The sequence below is a fragment of the Syngnathus scovelli genome, chromosome 8 (assembly GCF_024217435.2).
Source record: "Syngnathus scovelli strain Florida chromosome 8, RoL_Ssco_1.2, whole genome shotgun sequence".
Classification (NCBI taxonomy): domain Eukaryota; kingdom Metazoa; phylum Chordata; class Actinopteri; order Syngnathiformes; family Syngnathidae; genus Syngnathus; species Syngnathus scovelli.
In genome coordinates, this window is record NC_090854.1 from 17,664,210 (window position 1) to 17,680,110 (window position 15,901).

At 46.1% G+C, this 15,901-nt stretch overlaps 1 protein-coding gene across 1 annotated transcript; it reads left to right on the plus strand.

The window, feature by feature from the left end:
* Positions 1-12,537: 12,537 nt before the first annotated feature.
* LOC125973950 (fer3-like protein) lies at positions 12,538-14,491 on the plus strand. Its single transcript, XM_049728677.1, has 2 exons — positions 12,538-13,487; positions 13,842-14,491. Exons 1-2 carry the CDS (start codon positions 12,905-12,907, stop codon positions 13,877-13,879), a joined length of 621 nt encoding a protein of 206 aa, XP_049584634.1. The 5' UTR covers positions 12,538-12,904; the 3' UTR covers positions 13,880-14,491.
* Positions 14,492-15,901: the final 1,410 nt, after the last annotated feature.

Sequence of the window (15,901 nt, forward strand, 5' to 3'; positions counted from 1 at the left end):
TCACAGACTCCTGTATCACAAATACACGCTTTCTCTCGACTTTGATCCGAGCAAGAAATGAAAGAGCCGCTGTCAGCCACCAAACCTCGTGAAACGTCACTTGACCGACGTTTTTTTTTTTTCCAAGTAGATTCTGAGCTGCAAAGACTCAAGTGAATGAAAGGCCACCTGCTCGCAACCTGCTCGCAACCTGCTGGATTGCAAGTTGGTAGAAAAAAAGCTGAGCCGCTCTCAGTGGAAGGAAGCCTGAGAGCAAAAAAAAAAAGCTGACGTGGCTCGCTAATGAGCGACTACACCTTTGAACGCGTGCGCTCTGCAGTAAAGCAGGCCCAGCTAATCCCCGCAAGCGCTTATCTTGACCTCGGCTCGGGTCTCCGACTGACCCTGGAGCCCTTAAGCGTGCCTTTTGTGGGTGTGATTAGCTGCCGAATGAACAACTGCTGCCGTTGAGACAGTCAACTTGACCCCGGCTGCTTTTCCACTTTCTCCAGTCGCTTGTGGAAATGTCACAAAAATGTCCATTTGTGATCGAGTCGCTGTGCCAAGCTGGTACGCTTTGCCGCCGTTCGGCTCTTCCGAGGTCTCTAGATGGCACTGTCCTCCTTTCAAGTGTGCCAGATCACTTGGCACGCTGCCTCTCTTGCCTTTTGTTTTCTCCTCCGCCCGTCAGCGGTCACTCAATGTTTGCAGGACTCAGCACAAAGTGACGTCACGCTCGCAGGACTTCTAAAAGTGGGCTTTTGGTGAAAAGGCGGTTAAATTGCATCTTGTTTGCACCATGCAGCTCCTGCCTAATGTTCTTGTTCAAACGTTTGCTCTCGTGGGTGGAAGGGGGTGAGTGACCGGCCCCCGTTTTTCCCATGCCCGCAGGCTGGCTCTCTACTGTGGGATTCCCAAGCCCTCAGCAAAGGCCAGTGTACCAAATTCCCACAGTGGCGACCACTGGATGACTTTCTTCCTCGTCTTCTTGCGACTGAGATTATGGCCGTGATGTTACTAGCGGTTTGGGAAGCTGCCCATTTCTTCCTGATTCTTTTTTTTTTCTCGTCCACTCCTCAATCCCACCCTGAGATCAGCTCACTCCAAAGATTTCTTCCTCCTCGTTCAAGTTAGCCCTCGGCAGCCCATTTTCTGACCGCGAGATCTTCTTGGTGGTGGAAAATCCTCCCCATGAGGAAGCCTGCTGCTCTACGGAAGGAATTAAACATGGGCAGTTTACTGTAACGACGTTGTCATGATGATTAGCTAATCCCTAGACTCGCCACCCAAGAGTTGCTGCCAACAACTAACTGGATGTTCTTTAAATGTTTGTTTTTGTAAGTACAGTACAGTACAGTACTTTGGATGGATACAATTTCATTTTGCGCCAGCTATTCAATATCAAATTTTCTTTGCCTTAAGTATCGATTGCTGGTATCGGAGGCCCCCATGAGTACCCGATAGCTAAAAAAAAGACCAGTATCGGCCTGATTGAAAAGATAATTGAGTATTTTGAATGAGAGATGAAACTGGAATCTCAAGGCAACCAAAAAGCCAATTTCCTGTCCAATTTTTGCTTTTCATAAATATCAAGTTACATCTCAGACAAGCTAACATAGGCTCCATTGCGTCATAGCACGGAGAGTGTCAAAGTTGGACGAAGTCAACTTCCTGTTGTTTAATTCCACAGAGGAGGTTTGTGGTTGCGTTGACTTGGAGTGCGTGTGCGCGATGAGGTTTACGAGAGCGTCTCATGCATTCAATTTATGCCTCGGCACTTATGTTTAGTGCATGTGCGCAAACGACGCCCACTCACGAACCAGGATCTCGCCCACCTCATGCGCAGCCCGTGCAGGAAATGATAGAGGACGCTATCTGCAGTCGACCGCGACCAGGAAGATGCATTTAGTGGACCCAGCAGCATGTATAAATCAGTGTTGACGATCATCCGCCGCTGTGCGCTCTTGCTGCCAGGTAGCAATTAGCTTAACTCGTGTCTTTAATCGGCCGCCTGGAAGGGATGCCACTTCTCTCTTATTTTCTCACCCACCGCTGCTGCCACTCCCAAACGAGTGAGGGGACGGGAGGGGAGCAGTTTGCAAACTGCAGCAGGTGGACGGACAGGTGGTGGACAAATGCGTTGTTTGAAATCATCTCCCGAACATTTGCACAACTTAAATGAACTCATTCATGCTTATTTCATTGAACCTTCCCAGAGATTTAAAAAGCGAGTCTTTTCCTTTGCATAACGGGGAACAAGAAATTGACAGACAACTTTTCCCTAGAAATATGCTTTGGATTAGCAACTTCGTCAACGTTTCCTGGGAAACATCGGGGGCGTAACTAATCATTCAAATATGAGAAGATGAAAGGGAATTTGTGGCTTACTGCGCACCAGAAAATCTGACCCAAACAATAAGGCAAGCTTTTTAACAAGGCTGTTTATTTGTGCATGATATTGAGCAGATGGATCGTGATGAGTCACACCGCAAAAAATTACAAAACATGCCACTTTGGCTGTCAATCGTATTAAACACGCCTCAATAAAGCCACCTTCCTCCGCACGCTTCTCAAAGTCAGAGCGGCGCACGCGAGCGACTTGCTTTACATTTCCACGACTTCATATTTCAGCTTATATTTGTTTTTCTATCGCCCCAGCGCAAGTGGCCTTGAATTGTGCTTATTCAAAATTCACAACAGATATAGTTCATACATGTGCATATTTAATCTGATTACAAAAAAATGATCAATTACAAAAAAAATTGGGCTTTGAACTCGTCAATTATTTACAGTCTGTGGTTGGCCACAGACACGTAGTAAACGATTTGGGGTGAGCTTTTCGAGAGCATACTTGTGTGCACCACCACGACGATAATGAACCGTCACGCTTCGGATTGCTGCTAACTGCTTTTGTGTATTTCTTTTGGAGTGTGGAAGAGCCGCACGGGAAATGGGCCTGTTGTTTATTTGCCTGCAACGCGTAAACATGTCAGATCTTGATACTGTTTTATTTATCACATCCACTTGACGTGTGCTAATGGACAACACATTTTTGGGATGAATGCACACACGTGTGACTGGATGTATTGTGTGCGCGCGTGTTTTTGTGCATACACGAATGAAGTTGGGGTTATCTTTTTTCTTCTTTATCGACAGTTTTGCAGGGTGAGTAAAATTGTGATTATTATTATTATTATTAATTATATTATTATTATCATTATTATCATTATCATCTTTAAGAAGTCAAATCAAACTCAAAAATCAATCAAACGAATGGGTCATAATAGATGTGTGTACCTTACATGTGTATTTGAATACACTGTACAATAATAGTTTCACAAAATGAATTCACATGATGGTAGTCTGTAAAACAAGCAAAAATATCCCTACACAGAGACCCAACGGAAGCAACGAAAAAACAGTTCTCTAGCCTTATGGCAAAGAGCGCTAGTGATCCCGGATGCTTCATGCGCCCACCTGTAGAATAAGTGATCGCCAGTTCAAATCTACAGTGAACAGCTGAAGAGCAGTCGTCCATTTGTTTCGTTTGACATTCGGGTTTTCTTTTTCGTTTTTACATTTCGTTGTACAATGGAGGATTACATGTCCAAACGATTTTCAACTATGGATTTTCGGTCGAAGCAGGAGGTCATCAGTAAAGGAAGAGCAACTCCGGAGTTAAAATGTTTGATTCGACACACGCGACTTCGGAACGGAGTGGTACGTACGATCGAAAACAAGTTTTTGATTCCGTGTGCTTAATTGAGTGTTTTTATGTGTGAAAACTGCTGATATGAGAATTTAATTAAAATAGTTGAAATTAAATCATGAATAAGCCACTCTAGAGCAACGTTCCCCAACCTCTTTTTTGACACGGTTAGGTGTCGGACAAATTTTACCTGGGGGTGACGTCAGTGCCTCCCCAGTCATGAACCTCACCGCACGTCACTGCAGTGAAGCATGCACACTATAAAGAAGAAGAAGAGGCGAAAACATGGAGAAATATTCCAATAGTTCGACAAACAAACGTATTTTTTTGCGTGTAGCACCAGTGACAGGATGACACGTCAGAGCTGCGCAACCGCACTGAAGGGCAAATTCATCATCGCGTATCCTCATAGCTCCGAAAAAAAACCACCCCTCATCCAGCTGCGGTTTCTTCTTTTAAATTTACTGCCACAAACAAGTCGGCATTTACGCATGTCAACAGTCACTTCAGGACACGTCCTTAGTCCCTAAGTGAGATTTCGTACTGCGAGACATCCTTTGAGGCGTTTGATTGTCTTTAAATGTGTGATCATGTCTTTGATTTAAAGGCTTGAAAACACTTGGCGGCTGTTTTTAATCTTGTTATTGTTGTTGAATGGCGAAACTTTGAACACACGTCGGAAGATCCATGAACGGCCAAGACATTTTCTGGAATGTCTGAAACCCACGCAAGCAAAGTGAGCACAGAAGGCCCAATCTCAGATCCACGGAACCGCCAGGCAGACTTCGCCGTGCCGCCTGCGTGAAAATCAATTGGCGTGAAGACGTTTTTCGCACCTGCACGTCACCTCGGTCACGCTGTTGGCGAACGGACGAGTCTGGCCTCTTTTCGTGTCATTGGCTAATTCAAAGCATCTTGTGGGGATGAGCGTAGGATGTGACTGCAGAAAATAAAAGAATCATAACAGGAGGATCAAAGAAGGGGAGCAAATCTATTCCTTCTGGACGTAGCGGCGGCGGCGGCGGCTCCGGCATCAAACAAAGGCAGTCCAAAGTCAAGACAGACTGGATAAAAGAAGAAAGCCCTGAACTCTGCAGCACGAGCCGCTTGATTTACACTCGGCTTTCAAAAGTAGTTCACCTCCACCTGCTTCCTTCCCGCAAGTTGAGCTCGCACAACGCAGCTGCGTGGGCGCCATCATTCTCCTGTCAAGAGTCCACTTTGTGTTCTAATTTAGCGCAACGCTTCATGTCAGATGGCCGACCTTAGCTTGGCCTGCGTTTCCCTTTGTGTACTGCACAAAATGGATCAACAACAAATACATTAGCCAACTAATCGTCTCAAAAATCGGGTTTAGAAATGTTGCGATTTCGGTCCCTCAAAAGTAATAATTCATCTTCAGACCTTTTGTAACCAGATGTTTGGCTTTGGAGCTTTTAGCGCTGGCCGAAGGTGCCACGAGGTCTCCGATTGTAACTTTGGGTGCAAGTTGAGGAAAGCGATGCGTGCGTTTACTGCGCCAATGCGTGAAACAAAGAAGTTGCTGTGTGACACTTTAAAGGAAGTCGCCCTATGCATGCATGTAGTCAGACTGTGGGGCCTTTCAGATGACCACAAAAGAAGAGAGAAGCTGAGTAAGTCCATAAGTCATCCACAAAAACAAACTCCCATGTCTGTAAATAAATGCCAAGCAGCAAAACCCAAAGCCCCAAGGGTGACACTTAGCTTTTGTGGTTGAGCTTTAGGAAGGCAAACAAAGCATGAAACATTTCACCAGCGCCTTAAAACATGCCAATGATCCATCCATCCATCCTGCTGCTTTAAAATCACATTAGATAAAAAATAAAAATGTCAGAGACCCCACACAACTTCAAAAATGATCTCAATTGAAATGTACCGCACACAAAGGTTTTTTAAAATAATGTAGCATCAGTAAAACAAAACAGCTGTAAAAGATTTATCAGTAAAAGTGAAATATAACCCATAACTGTACTAGAAAAAAATTTAGTTCACTGGCTTTTGGAAAAAAGAAATAAGAAATTTTAAGTTTTTCCGTCGAAATGCCGACGTACATTTAATGCAGTTAGCGTTAGCCCATTTTTAGGTTGCGTCGCCTTTTTTGAACTCGGAGGATTCCATCAACCTGCTGTTGTCATTGAAGTATAATTTGAATTCCTGGTAACAAGTGACAATTCCGCATGTGGGCAAAAGCGATCATCCGTCATCAATTGTTTTCTTTCCACATTTGAACTCGTGGTCTACCACCTTCTGGCAGCAGATCCTGGGTGGCCGAGGCGGCCATTCGACAACCCCACCGCGGCTCTGCACGGCTTTTCTTTTTTGCGTCTGAACTTATCGGCCGATTGTTTGAAGGCCGCTGCGGACCTCACAGACTGCACTTCCAGCAAGTGAGAAACACACGGAGGCCTTAGGAAAACTTCGCTTAAGGTCATCCGTGGCAGCTGGCATGCAAGGCGGCCTACAAAAATACACAATCGGTCGCTCTCCACGGCCGTCCGTACACGCCGGTCCAGTCGCGGCACGGCAACAACGCGGGCTTGCGCTGACATCTCCAGACAGTGAAAAATAAACGGAAAGAAGGAGGGGGAAAGAAGACGAATTCCAGTGTCGTGAGCCAAAGGAAAGCCCAGCCTAGCCGTCGCGCACGACGCCCGCTCGCTCGTGCCGTGTTATTGTGTGATAAAGTCGAGACGGTAGGGCGTCGTCGCCGAGGAGAAGCCTGAACGCCGCGGTCATTAAAATACTTTGGCCAAGACGGGATGCTTATCAAATAATATGAACCACATTGCGCCGTTCTGGATTAGTAGCAGCTAAAGCGCTACCTTTTCAAGTACGCTTTGATGTCTGAACCTTAAAACACCGTGCTGGGAAAATAAAAGGCGGCTTCTGTTTAGCAGTGCTTCGAAATATGAATGACCTGCCTTACTAGTTTTACGATCTTTTGCTTTGACTTGCTAGGCTAATGCTATGTGGCTGTAGATAGCTTCATGCTAGTGAACAACCTCATAGACTGAGGCATAATTTAAGTGAATTTATTATTTTGTTGAATGATGTCATGCGTGTGTACTTCCAAAGTTGGCCTCCCATCAGACTGTACGAACACCGCGGCGTTTAGCCGGTAGATTTGCGCAACGCTAACTTCCCCGCGTGCCGTTGCCAGGCCTGATTAGACCTCAAGACGATGGCAGTGCTCTGTGAAAACACCAATCACCGTTTCCTCATAATAAACTTGGAGAGACGGATGGTCAGGATGGGAAATATTTTCCATGATGCTCTTTTCATTTCCCACCCAAGCTGTCTTAATAACAGAAGAACCGGGCATCCATTTAGAAGACGGAAGCCAAGGTCACTCGGACCAGTTGAATTCTTCCTGCTGCTGGAGCAAAAATATTTTCACTTAGCTAATTGGAACGGGTGCTTTGATTGGAAACAGTTAGTGATGTTAAACAGACTCATTTGTTCCGTTCGCAAAGTTCACACGTTGTGTAATTCATAATGTTATGTAATATTCCGGACTTTCAGATCACACTGGAATAAATGACGCTACATTTTCCATATTTAATATTCACATGCATATCTTTAATAATGATTTGCCACCACTGCCTTGACTTATGTTTTGTTTGTGGAGACTACCGGAACATCCTGTTTGTTAGCTAGCTAGTTAGCTAATGGCTCAGCTCTATCAATTGTATTCCTCGTCCGTCTATCCCATTCCATCAGTGTGAGTTGAGGTTTGCTGTATTTTACCGACTTTTCTCTTAAAAAATTGACTTGTCTCCATCTCAAATAAGTCTTTGAGCTCTTTCTACGTGCACTTCAATCACGGATCGCATAAGCAGGTCCGGCCCGAGTCCAGCCATCCGCCCGACACGCTGTCTGTCTTTGCCATTTCCCTCTGATGTTCTCAGTCTTCCCGCCCTCAAATTCCTCCAGCATGTCTCATTCCTTTTTGCTGCGGGCCAGGCCGGGCCGGCCAGCTCCCCGGGGGCTCATCTTCACAAGGAAATTATTTTTCATTGCCACCAAAACTCTGTGACTTCGGCGGGCTTGGCCTCCCGGCCCTCGTGACGGTCGTCCAGGTCGTAAGGTCAGACCTGCTCCTGCCCGTGAGCTGCCACTTGGAATCATGGGAGCCATCGTTGCCTCTACCGAGCAACGTGGGGTTGTATATCATGCTAAAGCTACTAAATGGACTTCTTTAAAGTCAAGGGGTTGTCCAATCCATCTTCACTCAAGCAACTCTTTTGGACCATGATGGCCCTCAAAAGTATCGTTTGAGTAGGAATACGCTCATCCATCCATTTTCAAAATGGCTTATGGTGACTTGGGGGCCGGCGGGCGTACACCCTGGACCGGTTCAAGGCACCTAAACTATTGTTGTGGGCAAATTCTCCCATTGTGTTCAAGTTTAGGAGAAAAAAAGAGAATGTAGCGACTCATCAAATGGGTGGCACGGTTCTGGTCATTCAGGTGACTCAGCGGGATGTTCGTCGACTCCATTGATCACCGTTGCTACGCGACGTAGACCAAAACAATGAGCTCATTTCTGTTGTAAAACACAGATGTGGTTTGCTTCACAAGTCAGGAGGAATTCAACAAGAAGGCCCAAGAGAATTTGAGGAAACTTGTTTCCCCAAAAGCTGCAGGGCAACCTTAGCCGCCTATCTTGCTAACCAAAGCTGATGGATTCAATCAAAAGTTTGTCACCCTGGACCTGCTACAACTTTTGATTTCTTCCTATCATTTGAATTCCTGTCTTTTTTACATCTTTCTCAGTTTGCTTTCACGTTACTCATTTGAAAGGCCGCCCACCCCTTCACCTTCCTCGACTCAATGTTGAATCACAATGAATCATTGATTCTCATTTTTCGCTCGTGGATGTTTAGCTCTTCCCCCACCAGCTCCTGGGAATCTAATTTCCTGTTTCTGCTCCTGTCAACTGATTGATGTTTATGTTGAACAATCTGTTTCTGTTTTTCACTCTTTGGACCTTCTTTCCTCCCAACCCAGTTCTTTGTCTTCCTACCCCGAGATTTGCTCGCTATTGTTTACACGCAATGTTGCGAAGCTTTCGGAGTTGGCAGCAATTGAAGCGGTTTGAGAACGCCGACGCTACTTGCTTGATGAACGTTAGCGCGCTGATTTTTATTCTATTTTTAATCCACCTTAGTGCACGTAGTGTCCGTTGATCAATACAACAAAGATTCCAGTGTGCGAATCCCACCTGGTGCCGTCGTCCGATTGTGTGGGAGGATTTGAATATCGCTGGTTGTGTAATTCCGATTGCAAAACTTTTTTTTTCTTGGCTTATTCCGCACGAATGTTTTCGTGTGGGCGGAGGTACGATTGGCGGGGGGTCGGGTGCCCCCCACCCCGCCCCTTACTGCAACTGTCAGCCGCTCATGGAAAGCAGACGTTTAATTGCTCTCAGATGGCGAAGCGCTTGGTGCGAGCTCCACGCTGCGTGTGCGTGTGACCGTGTTCCGTTACGCCAAGCATTTTGTCCAAATGGGTGTGCAAGCGCGTCGGGTCCATCCGGGCCAAATTCTTGATAACAAAATAGGTTTGTGTGACAAATGGACTTTCAGCTGAGTGTTTGGCCGTGGATGAGACAGAGAAGAAGGTTGAGATGTTTGCGTGCTGCTGAGAGGCAAAGTTCACACAGCTGCTGTCACTGACACTTCAAAGCGTAAATATTGACTTGAAAAGGCACATTATTGCTAATGCGCTCTTTGAGGCAAAGCCAAATGGATCCATACTTGACGGCATGCATCCGATTTGTTTTTCTGCGTAAACGCTGCCCGACGATGAGAGTCCAATCGACAAAAATGGACTCCAACTCTCAGTAAAGAAATTAAGTCAAAGGTTGGATTGGATGGAAGAAGCCTATTAGTAGTCACCGAACTTTACCTTCCAGCTGGGTGAAGTCTGTGACGGTCCAATTTAACATGCTTGTTGCTCTCCTCCGTTGTGATGGAACGAATGGCTTTTTTATTATTGCTCTGTAATCCCGCCCGAGCCTTTTGTTTCCTGATGATTTTGATCATCGGCTAATGAGAAACATCCCCTTGGCCTAGTTTAGAAACAACCTCCATAAATCAACTTCATCAATCATTTGACTGAATCATTGATGATAAAGTCATTCTATTTTTTTCTATTCTCTTTTTTCTCTCTTGATCCCATTTTGGAAACTGGATGGGTCAACATCTGTCACCACAACGGACACATTCAGCCAATGAGAAGAAAAGAGAGCCAGCGTGAATGCGCGAGGTCGTCGAAGGTCCTAATTGAAAGCGCTCCTTTTCAGTCGCAAGGTCCACGCTGGACAGGGTCCGCCCTAAGTAAATAAATAAACAAATAGATAAATGAAAGAAGGAAAGTAAAGGATGAACAGGCTGAAGATGGTTTTTTTCTTTCCTATTCAATTCTGAAGCACCTTGATAATGGCGACAAGCAGGTCAGAGAACAAAAACGAGAGATGAGACCATGACAAAGATAGCAGCTGGACACCGCCCGTGTGTCTGCACTCTCTTTTCTTCTCCACTGAGGACATTTCCATCTGCTTTCAGATACCCGCGGGCTTCACGGCAAACTCGTCAAGGTTGAGCCGCATCAGGATGAAGATGACTCAAGCCAAGAAGTAAACAATGTGTCAATGGATGTGCTTTCCCCCCCCCCCCCATCGTATGAAATCGGGAGCATTTTGTTCCACTTTGAAGCCGGAGCTGGCTGCGTCACCATGTTGTTGACAGTGCTACCGTCTCCACTTTCCACTATTTGCTTTGATTGATACGAGCGTGGAGTGAAGGGGACACGGTCACCTGATCTTCCTTCCACCTGCTCTCCGTCTTTTAAATGTGTTTTTATCAAAGCGGAGGCTGCAGGACATCCAGCCCGTTTGCTTTTGGGCCCGCTTCACCTTCTTGATGCCTTTAGCAGACTTGCTGCCGGAAAAGCAGACGGCCATGAAAACAGCGCCGCTTCTTGCCGACCGTATATTTGTACGTACTCGGCGCAAGGCAAACAATCGGGCCTATCGGAATGCCGATCGGCCATAGAGTCAAGGCTAACTTGCGCTCTGAGCCGTGGCTTCAATGTGGCGTGACGCTCTAATGGCCGAGCGCGGATCAAAAGCGGGCAAAAGATTGGATCCCGGAGGCCTTTGGAGGCACGATGCTTATCGTCCTCGCGCGCAAACAAACATGACGCGCGTCGCTGAACGCAACTCTGGACCTTCTTGCTGTTGTTGGGCCACAAGACTTTGCCGTACTTCTCACTCACTTCGAGCATGCGTGCGCATCCACTCGTTTTTATAACATCTTTGGCAAGCATGCGAATAGCTTGCTCAATAACGAGCATCCCGAGCGGGCGGCTCGGCTCGTTGGACGAACAATGAGGCCAAGCTGGCTTTGACAGGACCTGATGGGTGGAGTGTCAGCTGGGGGAGAGCTGTCTTTGGCAGAGAGAAGCCAGACGGTGCTGACGGGGCGGCTCGAGGGGCCCGCCGAGCATTTGCATAGAATTGCCTCAGAGTCTATTTAGCATAATGATAACATGCAAAACGCCCGAAAAAGACTTGCTAATAGCATTTTTGTTTTGAAGCCTACTTGAGCAGACAGATAATATAACAATAGCGAAAGGTGTATATTCTTTCTCCTCTGCAAAGAACTGCTTGTTATGCTGTGACTTTCTGGGTAATTGTTCAAGATTTCTGTATTATACTGCCCCCAACTGGCCAAGGTGTGCACACCAGTAGGCTGAGCACAATGTCTATTGAATGGAAGCCAAATTTCTAAGTAAGCAAGCAAGCAAAAACCCAGACCCCCCCCCCCACACACACACACACACACACACAACCTCCCACCGGCCCCATTAGGCACATTTAAATCAAATTGACCTCGTTACATTCCTGCGTAATGCTATTGACGTTTGAATGGTGCATAGCCTATCACAATGTTTGCTGTAAATGACCATGGCTTAATTGTTGGGAACTGCTACAAAATAAACTTGCGCGTGTTTATTCGGAAACCGTTATTGGCTATACATTTCACGGCGAGGGGAAAAAATTTAAAAAATGCTGATGTCATTATTGTTTAATTTTTAAATTGACCCGTCATCAAACCACTGATTAACTTCATGTGGTTCTTTTAGATGAGCTATAACACATTTTCCACATTCGATTTCAAAATAGTCTTAAATGAACTAATAAACATGTAAATAATTTAAAATGACAAATGCCTGCTGTTGCTTGTTTGGTCAAAAGCTTCACCTGCATGTGTCTTTGTTTTAGAATTAGCTGCCGAGGAAGCAAGAGCACTTTGCTTCTCGCTTTCTTTTTAACGAGCGCAAACAGATTTGCTACGACTGAACATTGAAATGGAAAGCGCGTGTTTGCAAACACTCGTGAGTGGATTACAATTTAATCTGGAACAATCATGGTCAGGTTACGTGCGGTAATTCATGTGGAACAATTTTTTAAAAAAAAATCATTTTGAGGCTGTGCGTATACGCGTCAGGATACTTTATTAGGTACACCGGCAGCGTCCCCAACTGATTTTATACCAAGACAAAATAACTTTTGATCTTTGATTTAGATTAAGTTTACATTAAATCAGCGAATCAAAATAATGAACATCTTAGTGCAAGTTAATTTATTTTCAAAAGTTAATTTTGTGGTAGTCAAATTTCATTTCATTGGCGCTATTTGAATGATCATTCGAATGACTTCAAATGAATGCCTTTGTCATGAAATGAGATTTGGAAGAGATTTTAAAGGGCTTCCGTGTGTTTTTGACAGTAGTAAGCTGAGCTTAAATAGATCCAAACGTGCCCATTCAGACACAGGCCCAGGCAGGCAGGCAGCGCGGGCCTGCTGCGCCACTTAATGAGCGGCGCAAGTCCTCCACTCCGCTAAATGTTTTGTCAATATTAGCGGGACTACTTGGAGGAGGCGCTCTGGGGCGCGTGTGGTGGGGGTCTATAATTGGACACGTGTTTTCCCCCTTTTTGTCATTTGGAGATCAACCGATCCTTTTGTAATTGTTTTTTAGTGAGAGTTCTCAAGAGGCTCCTTTCAGAAAACATGGAGGCCCTGCAAGTATTTAACGTGCGCAATTTTGACGCACAACGTCAGTCACCCCACGAGCGCGGCGGCCTCCCTCCGCTCCCACCTGCTCCAAAATCCAATATTGAGTGATGGAGGACGTTCTGTTCGATTTGGACCAAGATGGCTCGCCGGATTTCGCCTTCTGGGGTCAGATGGAGCAAAACCTGCAGTTCCAAACGCAGCTGGACACTTTGCTGCTGGACTGCAGCACCGCGGCGGCCGGCGAGCAGCTGTCGCCTTGGTCGTCGCTGGGTTGCCAGTCGGTGTTTCCGGAGGCCCAGCTCACTTTCGCCGACTTTGACGCGCAGTCACCCGCGGACGAGGAGGCGGACGGCTTCCCCGCGGACGAGTCGTCGGAAGCGGCCAAGCGGCAGCGCGCGCACCGGCTGCAGGTGTCCCAGCAGCCGTACAAGGTGCAGAGGCACGCCGCCAACATCCGCGAGCGCAAGCGGATGCTGAGCATCAACTCGGCCTTCGAGGAGCTCCGCTGTCACGTGCCTACCTTCCCGTACGAGAAGCGGCTGTCCAAGATCGACACCCTGCGGCTGGCCATCGCCTATATCGCACTCCTCAGGGAGATTCTCATGTCCGGCTGCGACCCCAAGTCCTACGTGGACGAGTGCATGAAGAACGGCTACAAGAATCAGACCAACGCCATTTGGAACACCAGCGGTGAGCAAAAGCCATCCAATTCAGCCTTCTAAGTCACAATCATATCTCTTTAATTTCGATTTTTAATTTTTATTTATTTTTTTACTTTTAGTCTCTATGTTTATTGCTCCTCCCAAATTGAGCGGAAAGTCTTTTTCAGTTGTTAGCTGCACACTTGTGTGTTTCTTTTGGCTATTAGTAGACCATAGTTCACATAATCTTTTTTTTTTTTTTTTTTTTTTTTTGAGCCTACTTAATAAAATTCAGCTCTCAAGTGTCTTTTTGTGGCCATTGAGTAGTAAGTGTGCCTCCATATAGATCTCGTTAAACAGTCATTGAAACGTATCAAAACTCCCTGCTTTTGTCCCTCCCCAGATCTGACAGCTCGTCTCTCCTGGATAAAGTGGGATTAGTTGAGGGCCGTGGGGCACCCCCGAATGTGGAGATCTCAGTCTTGCTCTCTCCTCGACATCTGCAGACTTCTCACTGGGTCGCACGCACGCACCTCGGGCTTTTAATATTGTAATTTCTTGTCCACTGGTCATTGAGAGGCTTTGGCGGCGAGGCCTTGGAGGGACGGAAGGGCGTGGGCATTGTTTGCCCAAATGGATGCCACTTGTCACAGAGCGAGAGTGGGCCACACTGGCATGAGACTGAACGACTTTCAGGGCCCTTGCATCCAGCGTTAGTGTTTTTGTTTTGTTTTTGTTTTTTTTTTCCACGAGTCTCCATGTGTGTGAGAAGAGTCTTGATCATGTAAATGAGATGGAGGCGGTGGCGGCGAGACCCAGATGACGCCACTACGGCAGCTTGCTGACACTTTTGTTTGTTTCTCGCATCGTTTATTTATTTATTTATTTATTTATTTATTTATTTATTTATTTATTTATTTATTTGTTCAGTGATTTATTCATTGAACTCTTAATTATTGCTCATTTCTGTTCAACTTGAGCTCATTTGAACGTGTGCACTTTGTCATCTTTTTTTATGAAACTTTTTGAAATAAAGCTGAAGGTTGACGCAAAGCAATGTCGATCGCTTTATCTCAACTCCGCATTCATTTTTTAGAGCGCGACCAGTCCAATTCTTTCAACGTGATGAGCAGTCTTTCTTTTTTGCATCGGCCCGGTTTCTTGATTAACATTCGGCGCGTTTGTACTGACAAACACTCGAGGCAGTTGTGTTTATCATGTCTAAGTCTGGAGCTTGCATTTGTAAATACAATTAGATGCATCACATCCTGCTGGAACAATTTACGTCTGCTTAGAAAAATGTCTGCTCTAAAGTCACATGGCTGCAGTTTTGCTCAAAACAAAGTTTCTTCCTCGAATTTGTGTTTGCTTGAAACTGTTGTATCATAAATTAAGTTTGAAAATCCATATTGCAAAATCACGTCTCTGCAAAAGAACATTACAACGCCGACTCCCAGAAGCGCCCGGTCGGCTCTTGTCGCCATGGCGACCCAATGTGTTGGTGTTTTAAGAGCTGCGAAAGCCTTGTTAAAACGCTCACCTGCTTTTCTCATTACAGGTCTTCGCAAGAGCACACATTGAGCCTCAGCGAGCGCGCAAAGGCAAAAATGCAGTGTCGTCTTTAAAATGCATCCCCGGGGGCTCGCCTTCAAGGAGCTGAGCGGTGGGGGGCTTCTGATTCTACCGTTGATCCATGTGGCACACCTTTTTTTTGTATCAATCTTGCAAACGGGATCAGTCCCACTCCGACTGTCAAACCAAGACGCAAGATAAACATTGCAGGCTTAAGAAGTTGAGAATATTTTTAGTGACACAGGTGACATTGAGTGAGTGACAGTGGACTGCAAAGGCCGCCTCTTTGTCTTCACCCCACGTGGGCTAATCAGTAGAATCAACACGGCCTCTGTTTGCCCACTCTTTCACTCCTAGCCCTCCTCCAAACTAGCGCAGCTCCTCTCCAGCCCGGTGTGTGTGTGTGTGACTGTGTGTATGTGTGTGTGTTGCACCTGGCCGCGGCCCACATGGCGCTGTGAAACCGTAATGCTAACCTTGGCACCCGGGTCACAAGTGCAGCGCTAATTAGGTGAGGTTATTTGTGCAGGAGGCTACGCCAACAGCACCCAAGTGCACAGTCACGCCGTCATTTGTTCAACAAATTCACTCGGACCCCGTGGACAAGTGCGGCGCCATCCCCCCGTTCCAAAGTTCACATCCTGGAAGTAGTACATCATAATGGATATAATGACATTATAAGCGGAATAATTGCTCCAGAGGTGCTGTTTTTTGTAACTGTCCAGGCAATGAAGTGTATTTGAGTTGATTGGGGTTACGTTGCCGCCCTCTTACGGCACCAAAGCAAGAATCCGTTGGAGCGGCAATGACCTTGTTTTCCTGCCAGAGCTTTGAAACGTTTTTGAGCCATGCTAGATTACATTCATTCATGTATGTATGTATCTATGTATG

Excerpts from the sequence above, each read along its gene's own strand:
- LOC125973950 (XM_049728677.1), top strand. The coding sequence starts at position 12,905 with ATGGAGGACGTTCTGTTCGATTTGGACCAAGATGGCTCGCCGGATTTC. Across the intron at positions 13,488-13,841 it reads CGCCATTTGGAACACCAGCG|ATCTGACAGCTCGTCTCTCC; the intron begins GTGAGCAAAAGC and ends GTCCCTCCCCAG.